The sequence below is a fragment of the Sinocyclocheilus rhinocerous genome, unplaced genomic scaffold (genome assembly GCF_001515625.1).
Source record: "Sinocyclocheilus rhinocerous isolate Xijiao unplaced genomic scaffold, SAMN03320098_v1.1 scaffold147, whole genome shotgun sequence".
NCBI lineage: Eukaryota > Metazoa > Chordata > Actinopteri > Cypriniformes > Cyprinidae > Sinocyclocheilus > Sinocyclocheilus rhinocerous.
In genome coordinates, this window is record NW_015651498.1 from 914,907 (window position 1) to 933,472 (window position 18,566).

The following is an 18,566-nucleotide window of genomic DNA, read 5'->3' on the forward strand; positions in this document are numbered from 1 at the left end:
TTGTACATTTCCTACTGTAAATATATTAAAACTTCATTTTTGATTAGTAATATGCATTGCTAAGAACTTCATTTGGACAACTTTAAAGATGATTTTCTCAATATTTTGATTTTTTTCCACCCTCAGATTCCAGATTTTCCAATAGTTGTATCTCGACCAAATATTATCCTATCCTAACAAACCATACATCAATGGAAAGCTTATTTATTCAGCTTTCATGTGATGTATAAATCTCAATTTTGAAAAATTGACACTTAAGACTAGTTTTGTGGTCCAGGGTCACATATAACAAAAGCTTGGACAAATCAAATCATTATGCAAAAACAAATGGAAATGTCTTATGATAAAAGACAAATACAGCAGAATTCTGAATGACTATTATAAACTGAACAATTAAGATGTTGACTAAAGATATCTGCCTCACAAACACATGGGATCAGAGTTGTTTTCAACCAGGGGGCCGTGACCCACTACGGGGCCTAAACACATTTTTAAGGGGGCCAAAAAAGGCTTAAAATGATTTAATATATGACAAAACAAACTTATAAATAAGCAAAAACAGCTAAAAGTCAAGGTGAAAACTGTCATCATATTTTGTTCCAGGGCTATTATAGTTAACTAAAGCCATAAAACTTGATGGTACTAAAATAATTAAAGCTGGAAAAAAAAAATAATAAAAAACTACAGAAATACTTATAAAAAAATAAATAAATAAAACAAAATTACAAAAAAAAAGTAAAAAAAACAAAAACAAATAAATAAAAATAAGAACTATAATAGTATCTAAATGATAATAAATAACACTTATTCATTCCCCCAACTTGTCATTTTTATTTAAGAACCAGGATCCTCGCAGCCTTGGGAAAACCTGGATATATTGATGAATTTTAAAAGTTAGACCTTTTGGACCTGGAAAAGTCGTGAAAATTTCTAGAACGAATAAAAAATGTTCTTATGTCAAGCTCTAAAATATTATTACATTTAATATTAAAATATTATGAGTAGAAATTACTATTTGGGTAGAATTGCTATTTGCGTGTTAAAAATAATTTAAAAATTTAAATTCATTATTGAACCCTGAAGAACATTCAGTTCTTGAATGTTCTGAAATTTTGAAATCAGACATTTTACTATTTTGATTTCAATATAATTGATTATATATTTTTTATTATTATTTATTTTAATTGTATTTAATTAATTTTATAAATTATTAAAAAATAATAAATAAAAAAATGGGGGGAAAGCAGCTTTCTCATTACAGTAGAAGTACCATAAACATGCACACATGGGGGTATTTTGGAGATTGGAGGGGCTTGGAGTCAAAAGGATTGAGAACCACTTATTTAATGGGATGAAAAAGCAGATAACTTCCCTTGGTTGTATTGGTTGTTTCAGCTTGGCACCCAATTTTACACAAAATTAATGCACTTAATGCCTAATCAAAATTCTCCATAATTTTCCAAAGATAACTTGTATATACATTTATATATCAATGTACACTGAGTATTCAGCAACTTGACATAGTATGCACTACACCTAAGGTCCACTTATGAGCTTAGTATTTTTTATTGCACCAGAAAGTGTGATTTACAGTATCTATCCAGATTTCTCCTCATTATCTTCAGCTGGAAACATATGCATGCTACTCAAGTGAAGAATAGTCCCCGTTTAAATCAAGAAGAAATAATAAAGTAGAGAAAAGCTCTTGCAGCACACGTCCCTCTGGTCGTGGCCGCCTCTGAGTCTGCCTGGCACGTCCTACACTTCCTCAAGAGTGCCCTCGAACAATGAGGTGCTGAAACTGGCACTTCCTCCCTGATCCGAGCCAGCGCTCCTTATCTGACGTCCCGTTAAAGGACATGAGCTCACTGCCATCACGAGAGCTGATGACTGAATTAAGATGAATTGAACGGTGACATTAAGAAAAATGAACGGTGACATTCTGAATAGCCAACACTGAGGTTTCTGCTGTGTCATATCTCTTATTTAGGACAGATACAGATACAGTTCACCAGTCGCACATGGCCAAACTAAAACTAAACACACAAAGCGTCTACCAGGGGATTTTTTCTGCCCCAGCAGGAGCTTAATAACACCATATTCTACTTTCACAAATTTTTTTCCACTTTAAAGTCCACTTAGTTTTACTCAAGGTGTCTTGCATCAAAAACACAAATAATTAAATCTCAAATAATCATTTTTCAAGCTATTTGACACTTAGAGTGGATTAAGTTGCTGAATATTCAACAGGCAATGAATATGTAAAAATGGTCGGCCATATGTTAATGAGCTCATGACTGACATCATATTGATTTCTGAATGAGCTGCTTTTATGGTATAGTTCCAATAAATGGTCTTTGTGGACTTCGAATTGGATTAATTATCCATTATGAACGTTATGTAGTATGGCTGTATAATACTTCCTCAAATCCTGTTTTCCATTATATGACCCTATAGATGAGCCTTAATGGAAATGCATGTGTGGGAGTCAAATGTCCTGCTGTCTGATTTGACTCAGCAGGGTGAAAGTAGATGAATGATCTCGATATTTTCCGCCTGAGCGGGTGAGAGTCACAACTGAGCTGATGACATCTGAGATGAACCGCATGAGAAGGGGGCGAATGCCCTCGATTTAGAGGAGCCACTATGACAACTAGAAAACAAACTACCAGTAGAGATTTGTGCTATTTCAGCTCATGTCACTGTAGTGTCTATTTCATCACCATTCATTAATGTAACTGCTGCTTAAACCTGGTTTTAAATTTTTTTTCTATGAGACAATATGTTAAAGGTCTTTCATTTAAAGCAAACATCACTTAAAAAAACAACATTTTCTGCCTGTCTATGCAAAAGTCACCGCCATAGTTGTAGGCTAATGTTGGTGGTTGCCAAAATGTTGCTAAGCAGTTCATAAGAAGTTTTAGTATATCCGTTTAAAGTTACTCTGAAAGTTTTAAAATGTAACACTAAACACATTTAAAATTCTGGAGAAACTAAAAAGTGATGCACTGTATCAGTAAAAAAAAACAGCCCTTTTCTTCTGACTGACAAACATCTGAGCGGCAGCTGTACGTGACATTGTGAAAGCACTCAGTGTCTAATTGGGCTGTAATTGGTTTACATTCCAGACTGTCCTCTGGTGGAACATAAAGTGGGGCGAGGGGAAAGATCTGAGGGAAGGAGATAAACCATGATGACGCTGAGACACCTGCCAGGAGGACGGCTCGAGCCCACCGCTAATACCTTTGGGTCCCACCGCTGTCACCTCCAGCAGATACAGACCATATATAGTCAGATTGGGGAATAACACACCCTGTTAGGCTGCACTGTTGTGCCGCATGCCAGTCCACTGAGCTCTAATGAGTACAGATAAAGAGGGTGACTAACTGTTCAGGCCAGCCAAATCACACAAACACACCAGCACTGGCATTTCAGACAGAGAAGCTGAAAAGAAAACTTCCACACAAAAGAATGGAGGGATTACCTTTCAGAAGAGAAACCCTGTTCTGGGGCTCGTTCAGTTCTTGTTCATCCATCTGTCCGTCTGGAAAGAGAGAAAGAACAAAACATGAAAAAATGAAAGGGGAAAAAATGAAGGACAGAAAAAATAAAAACAAAAAAAGGAAAAGGAAAAGAACAAAAAAGAAAAAAATGAAGAAAAAAAGAAAACAAATAAAAGGGAAAGAACAAAAAAAACAAAGGAAGAATAAAAGAAAGAAAGATAAAACATTAAAAAATACAATAAATGAAAGGCAGAATGGAAAAAAAACATGAACAAAAGACAAAAATAAAGTTTGAAAAATAAATCAGACCAAGTTTACATCACAATTTGTAATTTATATACAAGATAAAATATAAAGTTAAGATTTTCATATATATTTATTATTTTTGGATGTATAAATGAAACCTGTAGGAGCCAAAATGCAGCAATTCATACATTACAAATGTGTCCATGTTTCACGCACCTGACGTGTCGTCACTGCTTTTGTCCTTGCTGGGGCTCAGGGTATCTGACATATCGCTCTCTTTAGCGTCTATTTGGTTTTCTATGGAGGCAGAGCGGAAGAGACCACTTAGAGGAGAGGGGGGACACAATCATAACTCAAAACAACATTAAAACAACCACACTTATATAGCGATCACCACCTTTACCAGGCTCACTCTGCATGTCTAAACAGGTGTGTGTTTGTTGGCTGTTAATATATTAGCCACGATTACTTTTGATCTACAATAGCAGGCAGTGAATGAGCCCCCTGTAGTTCATCCTCTCTGGCTGGTGGTAGTTATTGCCCACACATGGTCATTTGAGTGACCTGGGCTTCCAAAGGGACATACAGTCACATGCTAAACTAGTTGCAGATTTAGTTTTGCGCTGCTGTAGTATCCATGTGGACTAAAAAGAGTTATAAATGGGGTTTGAAGAGGAGGAGGTGACAGCGGTCTAAAGAAACTCCTGGCATGCCACCACTAATGCATCATCCGATATGACTGAACTGCACCTCAAATTTTCAGTATCTCTTCAATGAAAGCTCTAAATGTCAATCAGAAAATCACTATCAGTCAATGCTGTCTAGATATCTCCATTACTTGCAGACATCAGGCCAAACATTGCACACTTAAATCAATATATGACCTGAAAAACAACCCTTCCTGCTGTTACATCACATGATAGATCTTCTGAACTCAGTGTTCCATGAATAAGCACAGTGTAGCGAACGGCCAGTGACTCAACGGGACTGAAGGGAGAATAACAAAATCATGTCATCATAGGTAATGGTTGACCAGTGAATTATGGTCTAATCTGTGTGGCCGTGATCTCAGACTCTAATCTGAAGAGACTGAGGGGTCTAAACGCCACCTCATCACACAGAGGAGCTTTCATGAGGTTATTACCTGGTACACAGTGAATTTACTCATTTTTTTTGCACTGATTATTGGATTTAAAAATGTTAAAGTATAAACGAAAAAGTTATAACAAATAGTATGTTTTAAACCTATCATTATTATTATTGTTGTTGCTGTTAGGCAGAATGACGGCCAGTGACTCAACGGGACTGAAGGGAGAATAACGAAATCATGTCATCATAGGTAATGGTTGACCAGTGAATTATGGTCTAATCTGTGTGGCCGTGATCTCAGACTCTAATCTGAAGAGACTGAGGGGTCTAAACGCCACCTCATCACACAGAGGAGCTTTCATGAGGTTATTACCTGGTACACAGTGAATTTACTCATTTTTTTTGCACTGATTATTGGATTTAAAAATGTTAAAGTATAAACGAAAAAGTTATAACAAATAGTATGTTTTAAACCTATCATTATTATTATTGTTGTTGCTGTTAGGCAGAATGAGAATGAAAGATTTTAAATTGTAAACAAAAAAGCTTACAAAAACAGTTTGTTTTAAATTGATCATCATCATCAGGCAGAATGATGTAAACATTTCAAAGTGTAAATGAAAAAAGTTACAACAAACAGGTTATTATTTTTGTAGCGTCTGGACCAATCAAACACACAATATATATATTTTGTTAGCTATATTTAACAAATACTCTGTAACACCCCTCAGTTAACAAGCCGTATGAGGACCTATGGACCCTTCCCCCGAAATGCGTCTTAACACCTCATGGCCCCGTTTCACCATGGCAACCAACGCTGATATCACTGGTTTTAGTGCCCAAAGGAATGTGACTAGAGAAAATCAGTACACTTTCCATAGGAAGAGACACAATGCACAGTAAAAATGGACTCTTCTCTAATTAATTCATAGGAAAACCTTTCTTTGAATGAACACACATATCCTTCAGGTCATTGTGTATGTTGTCTTTTAAATTGTATACTGTTTATGCAGGCTTGTGATGGAACCACTCGTTTCTGTCATCTTAACTATATGTAAGCCTACCATGTTTAATATCTATGAGTTCGTCTCCTGATGATCTAAACGAGAGTGTATATTATATGTTGGTACATAGGCAATATATATTAGGGTCCTGAGAATCTTTAGTAATTTCGATTCAAGTCCATTTGCAAATTACCATGCTATCATGCAGATTTATGCTACAGGCTCTGTGTAGAATTGTACAGTAAGAAAGTTATTTCCTTTAACCAGGAAATGAACGTTCTTAGAATTGACAGACAGTTGACCCTGAGAGGTCAAGTAAATACTTACAGCGGATCTAAATATTTATAGTCAATTATAACTAGTTATGATTAATTATTCATATTTCCCCGTGAGCTGATTCGCTACATTTTATTTTAACCAATTATTATGTAGAATAGATTCAACCATTTTAAAATGTAAATGAAAAAATTGCTTTTGTTATTTTTATCTATTAATATCATTATTATTAGGCTGAATGTATTTAAACATTTTAAAAAGTAAACAAAATCTACAACAAATAGTTTGTTTTAAACCTATTATTATTATCATTAGGCAGAATAGATTAAAAAATGTCAATGTACACAAAAATGTTAGAACAAGTAGCTTATTTGTTTTTTTATAACCGATTATGATGATGATGATGATGATGATTAAGCTGGATGATTTTGAACATTTTAAAGCGCAAACGAAAAGGTTACAACAAATGGTTTGGATAATATCTATTATTTTTATTAGGCTCAATTGATTTAAACATTTTAATACGTAAACGTGTTTTTTTTTTTACCCGTTATTATTATTAGGCCAAATAGATTTAAACTATTTTAAACGTAAATGAAACTTACAACAAGTAGTATACCTACTATTATTATTTTAATAATAATAATAAACAGATAGCTAAAACTTCACTGACAATTATGATCTTATTAGAGCTCATCATGCTCTTTGAGGATGCTAAAAATAACCATAATGCTCATTCCTGCCACCCAGAGACTGCAGTTGTTTAATTTGGTCAAATAGTTGTAATCTGGCTCAGAGGAAGACAGGAATCATGTCTTTGTGGTGTTTTTCTGCTGATTAAGGGACAATACAAGACGGCTTCACCTTACAAATGCTTGTCAAAAGTAAAAATGCTACAAAATGCATCATATTTTGTGAAAAGGTGGGACATGCTTGAGCAAAACAGGCACTAATCTCAAAATTAGTAGGAAACAAGTATATTGAGTAAAAATGATGCAGGCCGGTGCTATATTTTATGTCCCTGTAAACACCTTCCTCCCTTTACAGAGTAAAAGGAGAATAACTGCTGCCTGCGTTGGTGTTGATTCATAAGATGGTTTATTAGTACGGCTGAGGAAGACGTTGGAAAGAATGCTGTGTACTCACATTGACACTCAATGTACTGTTGGATTAAAGTGCAGTCTCCTCCACTCTTTAAAAGAAAGTGGTCTACCAAAGAAAGAAAAACCCTCCATTAAATGAACAGCAAATGGAAGAAATCCCCACATCGAGGGGCATCAGATGATATTAAAACAGAAGCCAGATCTACAGGATACAACATGAGACGGAACCGACAGAGATGCAGAGGGCGGGACAAGGACACAGACGGGAGACTGCAGCTATTCATGGACCTGAAGAGATTGATTGACACCTGTCATTCACCTGTCACCTCAGGGTCAGACACTGTGACATGGAGGTCTGGGACTGATAAATCAATTGATGATTCCACCTCCTATATTTCAGAAATATTGAATTTGACTGGGAATCTTCCAAATAAAAGCTCAAAATTAAAGCTCTCTCTAACATTTAAAATCAAAGAAATTGAGGCAGTTATAAATATTAGTATTGTAATTTTATAGTTGCACTGTGATTATATTACTTATATTACATAAATACTTTCTTTTTTATTTTACAGTGAAATATTACAGCATTATTACAATAGTAATCCTTCTAAATTTTGTTTATTAAGTAGAAGAATTACTACTACTACTAACAACTGGTGATGATGATTATTAATAATAATAATAATAATAATATTATTATTTTAAGGTTATACTGATATACAAATACAATTTTATAGCCAAATTGTACAGCCCTACAAACAACCACAGCAAACCTGGAACTCATTATAAAAAATGTAAAAAAGAAAAATAATTAAAAGAAAATGTAAAAATTTTTATTAAATTATGTTTTTGTAGAAGATTCCATTCCCTAAGTTTCAAAAATACTGAATTTGTCTGGGAATCTTCTAAATAACATTTTCAAAATAAAAGCTTTATTGTTTAATGTTTGAAAAAGAAATTAAGAATTTAAATTAAGAAATTAAGAACCATAAATATTAGTATTGTACTTTTAGAGTCTGTAAAATAAAATACTACATTTATTTGGTTAACTGTTGTATTATCCTTTTTTAATACATGATTTTTTTTACAGTGAAATAGCATTACGAAAGCAATATTTCTAATTTTCTTTTATTTAGTAGTAGTAGTAGTAATAATAATTATAACAACAAATTATGATTATTAATATTATTATTATTTTATAGTCATATTGATATTTAATCAATTATTTTTTGGGCAAACTGTGTAGCCCTACAAACAAGCATATAAAACCAGAAACTAACTAATATAAATAAATTCCAATTCCAATTGCGATCACATTTTTTTAAATCAGATAAATCGCAATTACATTTTACCCCAAATCATGCAGCCCTGTAAACTTCCATTGTTTCCACCTGGCTGCCCTATTATAAAAGCTTCAAGTCAGTGTCCTGTACAGTTATGCTCTTACAGCAAAAGGCCTTGTTGTGTAATGGCATGCGCACCATTCGTGGTTTAACAACCACACATTTTGATGCCAAACAACAGCATCTTTGAAGTTTTCAGTCACTTTTGGCTGTGCACAGGCTGATGTTCTCTACACAGGTCTTATTGAAGCAAAAAAAAACACGTTACGCTATCCTAATCATTCCTGAGATCAGTATATTTCATGGAAATTAATGATAAAGGGAAAGTTCAGCGAGCGAAACGTCTCTGCCAAGAGGTTTGTGGTCTGTGGCGCGCCACATCAGTAGTTTCATTTGCCTCTCTTATTATTGCCAGAGAATGTAGTTGTAGAAATCGGTTCAGGAATATAAATAACCAAGTGATTCTTGGGCTGTTTCAAACCCTAGTGCCCTGCTGTGTACTAACTACATAGACACCAGGGGTGTCCAATCTTCTTGCAGAGTTTAGCGCCAACCCTAATTAAACATTGACTAAATGACACTTAAAATCTAAATAATTAGCAATGTGGTAGAATAAAATGGGTCCTGAACATTCAGAGCTTTATCATCAAGCAAGAAGTCTAGTACAAATAACTAAACAGGCCAACCAGCTTGGTTCAGACTACCTTCCTCATATAATGATTAATTAATCAAATGCACAGGGAGAACATATTGAGAAACGGCCAAATTGGGGGGGAGGAAGTCAAGTAAGAGTCCAAAACTGTACACATAGGTGCGGACTTGAACACACATGCTCAATGCAAAAGGTCAAGGCCTTCAAGACAGAACAGGTCATAACGGAAGCAAAGCCGAACAGACAGAAAAAAAGAGGGACAGAATGAAAAATGAAAAACAGGCAACCAAAGGCGAGCTCCCATGCTGAATTAATCAAGGAGGTGATGCAAGGTTAGCAGCACACTAGCAGACGCATGCGTCTCCAACTCACCTAAACTGTTGTTTTCCTTTATGCTTTTCTCCTGCAGCTGTTCCATTATAGCGCTTCCTCCAGTGAAAAAGTCATCCTGTTGTCCTCTCACATCAAAAGCTGCCCACATATTTGTTTAGAACTGTTTTAGATGTTTTGGCTTGTAAACGGTGCTTGATCTGCATATTCCTCTCCTGATTCAGACAAGATCACTTTTTCACAGGAGGAAGCAATATTATGGACTCGTATTTTAGCTGGAAGCAACAGTTTAAAGTTAAAACGTCTTAATAATGGATTTGTTTCTTACAAACACGCAGCTTTTCACTTCACAAGATGTGAGCTGATCGACTGGAGTGGTGTGGCTTACTTGTTGATTATTGTGATGTTTTTATCAGCTGTTTGGACTCTCATTCTGACGGCACCCATTCACTGCAGAGGATCCATTGGTGAGCAAGTGATGCAATGCTACATTTCTCCAAATCTGATGAAGAAACAAATTCATCTACATCTTGGATGACCTGAGGGTGATAAATTGTCAGCAAATTTTCATTTTGGGTGAACTATTTCTTTAACAGGTTTAGCAAATTAACAGGTTTTATGCGGGACATTGGGTGAACGGCAGACATGCCTTGATCTTTTCTGTGAGATCCTTGATTTCATTGACCGCTCCATTGTATTTGTTGGCGAGTTCTCTGAGCTCCTCCTGTGTGCGTTCATTCATCTCTCTCAGGTGTGTGCACTCGTCCTCTGTGTTACTCAAACTCCTCTGCAACACAAAAACGGATCAATTGCAACAAATACAACAGAAAACATCTAATGGATATAACTGGGTATGATGCTTTACATCTAAAACGTCCTTTATCATGGTAAAGACTCTAAGTTGCATATTGCTTTTTCATTAACAGCAAATCAGCATATTAGAATGATTTCTGAAGGATCATGCAACAGTGAAGACTGGAGTAATGATGCTGTAAATTCAACTTTGATTGCAGGAATAAATAACATTTTAAAATACAAAAAAGTTATTTTAAATTGTAATATTTCAGAATATTAAAGTTTTTTCTGTATATAAAATTAAGTAAATGCAGCATGCATATATAAAAACATAGCTCTCTAGAATAGCTCTTTTATTTAGGCATTAATAAAAGTTTTATGTGTTTTTACCTCCACCTCGGACAGCTTCCTGACCACCTCGATTTTCTCCTGAAGGACCCGCCTCAGGGACTCTTTGGCTGTCGTCTCATAATTGTGTTTGTCCTCTGTTAAGGCTACAAGCTCCTTTCGGATACCATCTTCTGTTTGGTTCTGAGAAAACAACATGCTTTGGTGAAACAGGAACTATATTTCTGTCAGCACAGAACCAAATCTGCAGACACGGGCCTTACTTTTGAATATGCTTGCAACTGATTCCCCATCACCTCCAATCTAGAGAGTAACCGGTCTTCATCGATTAAAGCCTGGAAAGACACATAAACAGACCTTGCCATCATGACAAATACAGAAGTATAGTGGAATAAACAGTCATAACTGTAACATATTCTGAGCACTACTAAACATGCCTATAAAAAGCCATCTGTTCTGAATAATTAATAATGGTCTTCTCTTTAATTGCGATGTGTGCCGTACCTGCCAGCTGCTCTCTGATGCTTCCTGTGTGCTGTGCAGCAGCCTCTGTAAAGTAGCCAACTTCTGCTCCAGCATCTGCTCTCTGTGTAAGGCCTCCTGAAGGACACAAACACGACATCAACATTATCTGATTTCTAATATGTATACCAATATACAATATTTATACTACTCAATGTATACTTTTATTCAGCAAGAACGTATTAAATTGAGCAAAAGTGAGAGTAAAGACTGCAATATTGTTAATTTACATAAAGAATTATAGTTAAAAAAAATTTTTATTTCAAATAAATGCTGTTCTTTTTAATCTTGAAAATATTTAGAATGGTTTCCACAAAAAAAAAGAAAAAAAGAAAAAAAAGAGAAATGTTTCTTAAGCAGCCAATCCACGTATTAGAATGATTTCTGAAGGATCATGTGACACTTAAGACCAGAGTAATAGCTGCTGAAAATTCAGCTTTGATCACAGGAATAAATTATATTTTAAACTATATTCAGATAGAAAACAGTTATTTTAAATTGAAATATTTTTTCCCAAATATTACAGTTTTTTCTGTATAGTTCATTAAATAAATGCAGCCTTGGTGAGTATAAGAGCCTTCTTTCAAAAGCATTCAAATCTTTTCGGCGACCCCAAACTTTAAACAAATCACATTTGATTAGTAATAATATACATATATAGTGTAATAATAATAGTAATAATAACAAAGAAAAAACGGTAATATACTAAAATATTTTATATACTGTAAAATATATATGTAATATTTTTAGTAACATTTTTTTTTAAAGTATATCATTTTGTATATTGTTATTCCCTATTTACTTGTTCTAAATTATTATTATTTTTTTTATTATCTGTGTTTTTGTCCTGTTACTGACATTCTGTTGCACTGCGGAAGCTTCTGTCATGAAAACAAATTCCTCGTATGTGTAAACATACCTGGCAATAAAGCTCATTCTGATTCTGATTCTTTTTGGGGGAAGTGAATGACTATATATAGTATATACTGGTTTTATTTGAATAATAATAATACTAATACTGATTAATAACAATACTACTATATAAGTACATTTTATATTTATAGGCCAGTTCACTGAACAGACAAACATCTCAACATGCATCTTCACATTTGGACTCTTAATGTCTTTAGATGGCCAGTAGAGGTCAGTGTTGCTCCATACCTGCAGGTACTGGGAGAGCTGAAACAGTTCCTGAGAATACATACTGGGTGTATTTGCGGACACCTGCATGACAGAAAGTGAAAAAAAGCAGTGAAAAAGAAATCTGCACACAGTGTATCCATCTCACAACCATATATCTGCATGCCTCAATAAAACACTTTGAATCTACTGAGCATCTTTTCACATGCTGTCCTTGATACATCTGAATCAGCAGCACAGTTTAAGTCAAAAGCCGTTTTCAGTCTCACCAAAAGAAACATCATCATCTGAAAAGGTGAAAACTGGCAGATAGCCTTGGATGGTCCCAGTCTAAATGAATAGAGGCTTTGTTCCTCATATGGAGCTCTTAAATTGAATTGCCTCATTCCTAGCAGTTGTAACCCTAACGATCCAAATAAAGAAATCGTGACTCAAGTTTAGTTACATTTATTGAATCCACATGAGGAGACGCTCCCACAGCAGAGGCGGTGGAAAGTATTTTTATACTGACAGCGTCAGATGCTGCGGTCAGATATAGAAGTGCTATATGCAACTGGAAACGGACGTGACATTGGCAGGCCTGCATTCATGGGGTTTAAGGCGGACACCAGTCCATCCACACTGTCTTCATTAGAACAGACGGAGACTCTGAGCACGATGATTTAATGATTTACACATGCATGATTTTGTCATCATCACAGATGCAGATGATGTCATTCACCAATTGTTTTTCCTAATCCATCTGCTCAAGTTAAAACTTCTGACTGAATTCGAAACACACTCCCCTAAACATTCATTATTACTTCACTTTTAGGCTCCTACATTTAAAACCTGCTACAGCAGAGTCACAACTTATTGTCTTCTATAGCATAAGAAGTTGTGAGCAATATTAGTTCAAAAACTATGCATATACTACCATTCAAGAGTTTAGTCAGTATATTTTTAGTTGTTTGACTGAAATACATTTTTTGTATGCATTAAATTAATCAAAAATAGCTGAAGACTAGAGCAATGGCTGCTTGCGTGTGTGTGTGTGTGTGTGTGTGTCTGTGTCTGTGTCTGTGTAAAAAAAAATATGTGTGTGTGTGAAATGTTTAAATTGCATTAAAAATGTTTTAAAAATTATATAAAATATTTTATATATAATAAAATACATAACTTATATATAGTTACCTTTTTATTAATCAAATATATAAATATAAACATATCAAGGCCAGCTCACTGAATCATTTAATCTCTACATGCAACATCTTTGCATTTGGACTCTCAATGCCTACAGATGGCCATATACTGTTAAATTAATTTTAATATATTTTTTAATAAATACATGCAGCCTTGGTATGCATAAGAAACTTAATTTAAACGCATTATAAAATCTTCCCAGCCACAAACTTTCAAATGGTAATGTACTTCAAACAACCGTACCTTAAACAAATCACTTTAGTAATGCACTAAATGATGTTAACTGGGAAGCAGGCGTGTCTAGTGTTGCTGAGATCTGATCGACAAGGTGTCAGTAATAGCATTTGACTTTAGATGCACCAAAAAGCACACAATGAACAATGCTATTATATCTCGGCTTAAACACGAACATGATTAAGCATGAGTACATATTTAAAACTTCTAAAGAAAGACACCTCTGTTCTGGGAATGACTCGCCACACAACCGAATTGTTCCCTGTTAAAGCTTCACAGAGGCATCCCACACGGAGCATGGCATGAGAGGATAACTGCATTATCTAACTTCATCTGGACCACCTCCAGGATTGTTCACAAACACACCATATAACAGCCTGACGGAGAGCAGCGTGCAAACCTCAGATAGCGGCACATAACGCGAGGTGTTGATTCAAAGCAAAGACTTAGAAATCAATGGCATTCATAAGACAGCTGCTTTGAGACAACATGGCAAAGCTGCATGCTGTTTGGTATCCAAAAAACATAAGAACATAATGAACTGGAAAACATTAATTGATGACCACTGTTTAATTTGGACAAAAACAAGCTCATATATAATGCATTAAAAAGGCAGTCGTGAGCGCTTACCTTATCAATAGCCAGTGGCAGTGGTGCCGGAACAACACTGGAACAGAAAGACAGATTGTTAATGGTTGATGGAGAGATCGGGACGGATCTACTGACACTATGCATGAGGAAAGTTAGCTGCAAATATTTGCTAGCAGACTCACTCAAGGGATTCAGCTTTGCGCTGTTAATCTTTTACAGTACTGCCCTTTTATAACTTCAAACTATTAGCATGTCACAGATGTAGTCAAACACCTATCAGTGTTGTTTTTTTAATCTATTTTGTACCAGTGTTTATTAGCATTTTGTATTGGTTAAAATTTTTATGTTTTGTTTTTTATTCGTTTTTTTTTAGTATGTATATGTAGTTTCTATCCACTTATATCAATTTTAATTCTCAATGAGATAGTGTTATAGTTTTTATGAATACATTTAAATTAGTTTTTATAATGAATTATATTTTATATTATATTTAAGTTTATTTTAATTCTTTAATTTGTGTTTTTGTCCTTATCAATTTTTCTTTCAATTTTAGTTCTCATTGAAATACTATTAGTGTTTTTATTAGTATTTTGAATATTTTTATATTTTCAGTTTTCATTTGAAAGTTTTAGTACTTGTGACTGTAATTTTTGTTGTTTGCCATTATTAGTTATTGTTTTTTCAATATGCATTTAGTTTATCAAATATTTTTTCAATTTTAGTTGAAATACTTTTATATTCATTAAAATGCTATTAAAGTTTTTATTAATATAAATTAGTTTTTATTTTGATATTTTCACCTTAATTTTAGTTTTAGTAACTTTAGTAAGTTTTAGTAACTAATTGTAATGTTAGTTTGTTTTCTTGTCATTTTTATTATTTTTTTATGTACATATTGTATATAGTTTATATATTTTTTTTATTTCCGTTTTAGTTGCTGTAGTACATCAAGTTCAACTAAATTAAAATGAGAATATATAAATATATATATATATATATATATATATATTTCAGTTAAAGTTTATTTAATTTCAAGTAACGCGAATGTTTTTTTTGTTTTTGTTAACTCTAATAACCCTTGCACATCTCTTCAAACCCTGACAGCCTTTGTAATATTACATAGTGTAATATACAGCACTGCGATATGGCCAATAAAAAGAACCATCGACAACCTATTAAGTGAAATTCAGGGCTATTAATCTCAGACATGCTATTAATCAAAACTCAGATATCTGCTGACTGATTCCAGCTGTGTCCCTCCACATCAGCTCTCCAGCTGCCAAAGCTGCACTTAAACAGTTTCTTTCACTTAAATTACACAAATAGGCTGTGGGTTCAAAAGGTCAGCGGTGATACCTGTGGACTTTGAGCTCTAGAGAGAATCCAGGCAGAAACAGAATATGAAATGCTGTCTGTCATTGGGACTTTGTGAAGTAAGTCTAACCAAATAGAGTCTGGAGAAATGGAGCAAACGACCTGATAAACCATAAACCCTGATCCAAACCATAAACCCTGAAGAACTAGAAAAACATGCATAATGATGCCCCTTAACCAAACAAAACATTCAGATCAAACATGACAAAGATTCTCCAAAACTTAAATCCAGGCCAAATATGATGTAATAAACTTTGCAAAATAAACTTTGCATAAATATACATTTGGACAGAAATACTGCAAACTTTACACAATATTTTGCTCAATAAAATGCTTTTATAATAAAAAATTAAAATAAAATAAAACAATAAAATAAAATACTAATAAAATAAAACAATAAAAATAATTTTAAAAAAGTACAAATTAAAGTAATAATAAAATAAAAATAGAATAAAATAAAGTAAAATAATAAAATTAAAAATAAGTCAAATGAAATAAAATTAAATAATAAAATTCAATTAAATAAAACAAAATTAAAATTAAATAAAAATAAAAATAAAATGAAATGAAATAAAAGAAAATAATAAAAAGAAAATAATCATTAAAGCATTAATTCACATTAATAAAAAATAATAATAAAAATCAGCATGCGATAACTGTTCTGGCCTTGTTCAGACAAACACAACTTATTGATTTTAAGTATATTAATTGTTAAATGACCAGCCTTAAAGCTATATTAAACACCAGTTATCCAGATGAGTGAATTATAAAACGTGTAGAGAGAAATGATGAGTAAATAGTTCAGGCCTCAACAACACACACCCATATAAAAAATTCCTGCTGGATACAATTCACATTTCAAGCATTTTTTCCCACATTTACTGCGTGCGTCATTCCTTTAAAAGCCTGCCGATCCCTGTTCTTGGAAAAGTCTTGTTACCTGAAGCGTAGGAAAAGCAGACTTTATAGTGCGATATCCATCAGCGGAGCAGATTTCTGGCGGTCATCGCGTCTATGTCTGTGGTCTTGATATTTTTCTTTCAGGCTCTTTGCAGAAGAACATGCAGTCATGCTCTCTTTAGCAGCTCGATAACATGGCAGGATCCTCGTCGCTTATGCAAAATCAAAACAGTGCAGTTCTGTCCGCTCCACACAGTCTGACACCATCCACGCCTCTAACAGCGGTCAAAGTTCAAGAGCTTGTCATGTGATAGTTCCAGACTCTTCTGAAATAAAACACTCCAAAGTCCCTCAGAGCTCCAAACCCATCTGAAGAGCTTTCAATTTCCATACGCAGTGAAACTTAGGCGGGACAATAGTAGCAGAACCTGATCCTCTGGCTGTCTGCCCCTACGGCATCGGCTCAGTAACTCGTGCAAAAAAACAAAGCCGACGGGTTGGAGAGCATTCCAGCAGACATGGGGGAAGTTAGCACTCGTGGGATGTCCATAATGGTGATCCACAAACATCCTTATCAATGTGGCATATCACATGTAATGCAGAGAGGGGTTATATTTGGAACTGCATACTACCTTACTAATATTTGTGTAGGGATGGGTATCGTTAAGGTTTTAACGGTATTACTACTCTTACCGATACTGCTTATCGATTCAGTACTTTAACGGTATTCTTATCGGTTAGTTCTCTCTTCTATCATAATTAAACAGGGCTTTCGTGTTGCGCGTGCTGAAGCTCCTCCGCGTGAGCGCGATCTCGCTTCTGAATTGCGAATAGCAAAAATGCATCAGACAAATGTTTGAAAAATGTGCAATTTTGCATAAGAAATAAGCTCAAGACATTTTTACTCAGCATGAATTAATCTAACAGCCTATCACACAGCAGAAATAAATGTGATGACAGGCAGTTAGTGCATATGTGGCTAATAGGTCTGCATGTTCTGTGTGTTTAGTGCCGTAGTTTCATCTACTACACAAACTCAAACACAAGTGACACTTACGGTGTTTCAACGTCTGCATCTCAATATATGACACATGAACACAATAACTTTATCTCCAGAGCTGCTCTGAGAGTCACTTCAACAGCTTTACACCATTTCACTTGAGAAAAACTACCGTCAAATACATACACAAACTCAAAGATCTTTGCGATAACCCATAAAAATAAAAGTTGAAGAAATTCTGACAGAAATATATTATTATTGGATACTAAAGTGTACTTATCAAAGTAATAATAATAGGGCTGGGTATCGAGTTCGATACTTTTTAGGCACCGACCGAATTGCCTCGATACCATAGAGTATCGAAAAACGTCTCGTCGTTCGGTACCAAATTTCGATACCTAAGGGGTTAATCTCATCAGCGTCAGTGAGCCAATAAGCCTGCAGCACTAGCGACGTAGATCGATCAGTGTTTGACATCCGCGAGAGCGATTCGAAAGTGCACGGAGCAGTCTGCTCTCTTTAGCTCTCGTGGTACTGTAATACACCGATCGGTCTGCACAGTCAGTTCGCGTCAAGTCGAACACACCTACTAGTTTACACCGGTTACACTCAGAGATGAGGCGCGCACGTGAGGCTGTAGTGTGAATGTGTCCCAGCCCCCATAGACGTAAGGCTACATTTATACTGGTGCGTTTATGTTTTAAAATGAAAACGATCCTCGTCATACTGCGTTGCGATTAATTGTCTTTTTTAGGGCTTTGCCGATTATCACGATTATCGCGATTAATTGTAATTAAATAATTAATTTGATGGCTTTCATTATATAATTGTGATTAATTTAAGGGTTCAGTAAATAATTATGATGCTATCTTTTAATCTTTTTGAGTTATTTTGCAGTGTAAGATTACATAGAGTATTTCAAATTCTAAGAATG

At 34.6% G+C, this 18,566-nt stretch overlaps 1 protein-coding gene across 1 annotated transcript in view; it reads right to left on the reverse strand.

The window, feature by feature from the left end:
- LOC107712948 (sarcolemmal membrane-associated protein-like) overlaps positions 1-18,566 on the reverse strand; it is a 53,257-nt gene that overhangs the window by 13,122 nt on the left and 21,569 nt on the right. Inside the window, exons 5-14 of the mRNA XM_016518348.1 lie at positions 14,398-14,434; positions 12,373-12,435; positions 11,194-11,289; positions 10,953-11,024; positions 10,732-10,872; positions 10,169-10,333; positions 9,589-9,625; positions 7,150-7,327; positions 3,966-4,072; positions 3,485-3,544 (exon numbers count right to left, since the gene is read on the reverse strand). Of these exons, the coding sequence (XP_016373834.1) occupies positions 3,485-3,544; positions 3,966-4,072; positions 7,150-7,327; positions 9,589-9,625; positions 10,169-10,333; positions 10,732-10,872; positions 10,953-11,024; positions 11,194-11,289; positions 12,373-12,435; positions 14,398-14,434 (956 nt within the window). The remainder of the gene's footprint in view (positions 1-3,484; positions 3,545-3,965; positions 4,073-7,149; positions 7,328-9,588; positions 9,626-10,168; positions 10,334-10,731; positions 10,873-10,952; positions 11,025-11,193; positions 11,290-12,372; positions 12,436-14,397; positions 14,435-18,566) is intronic.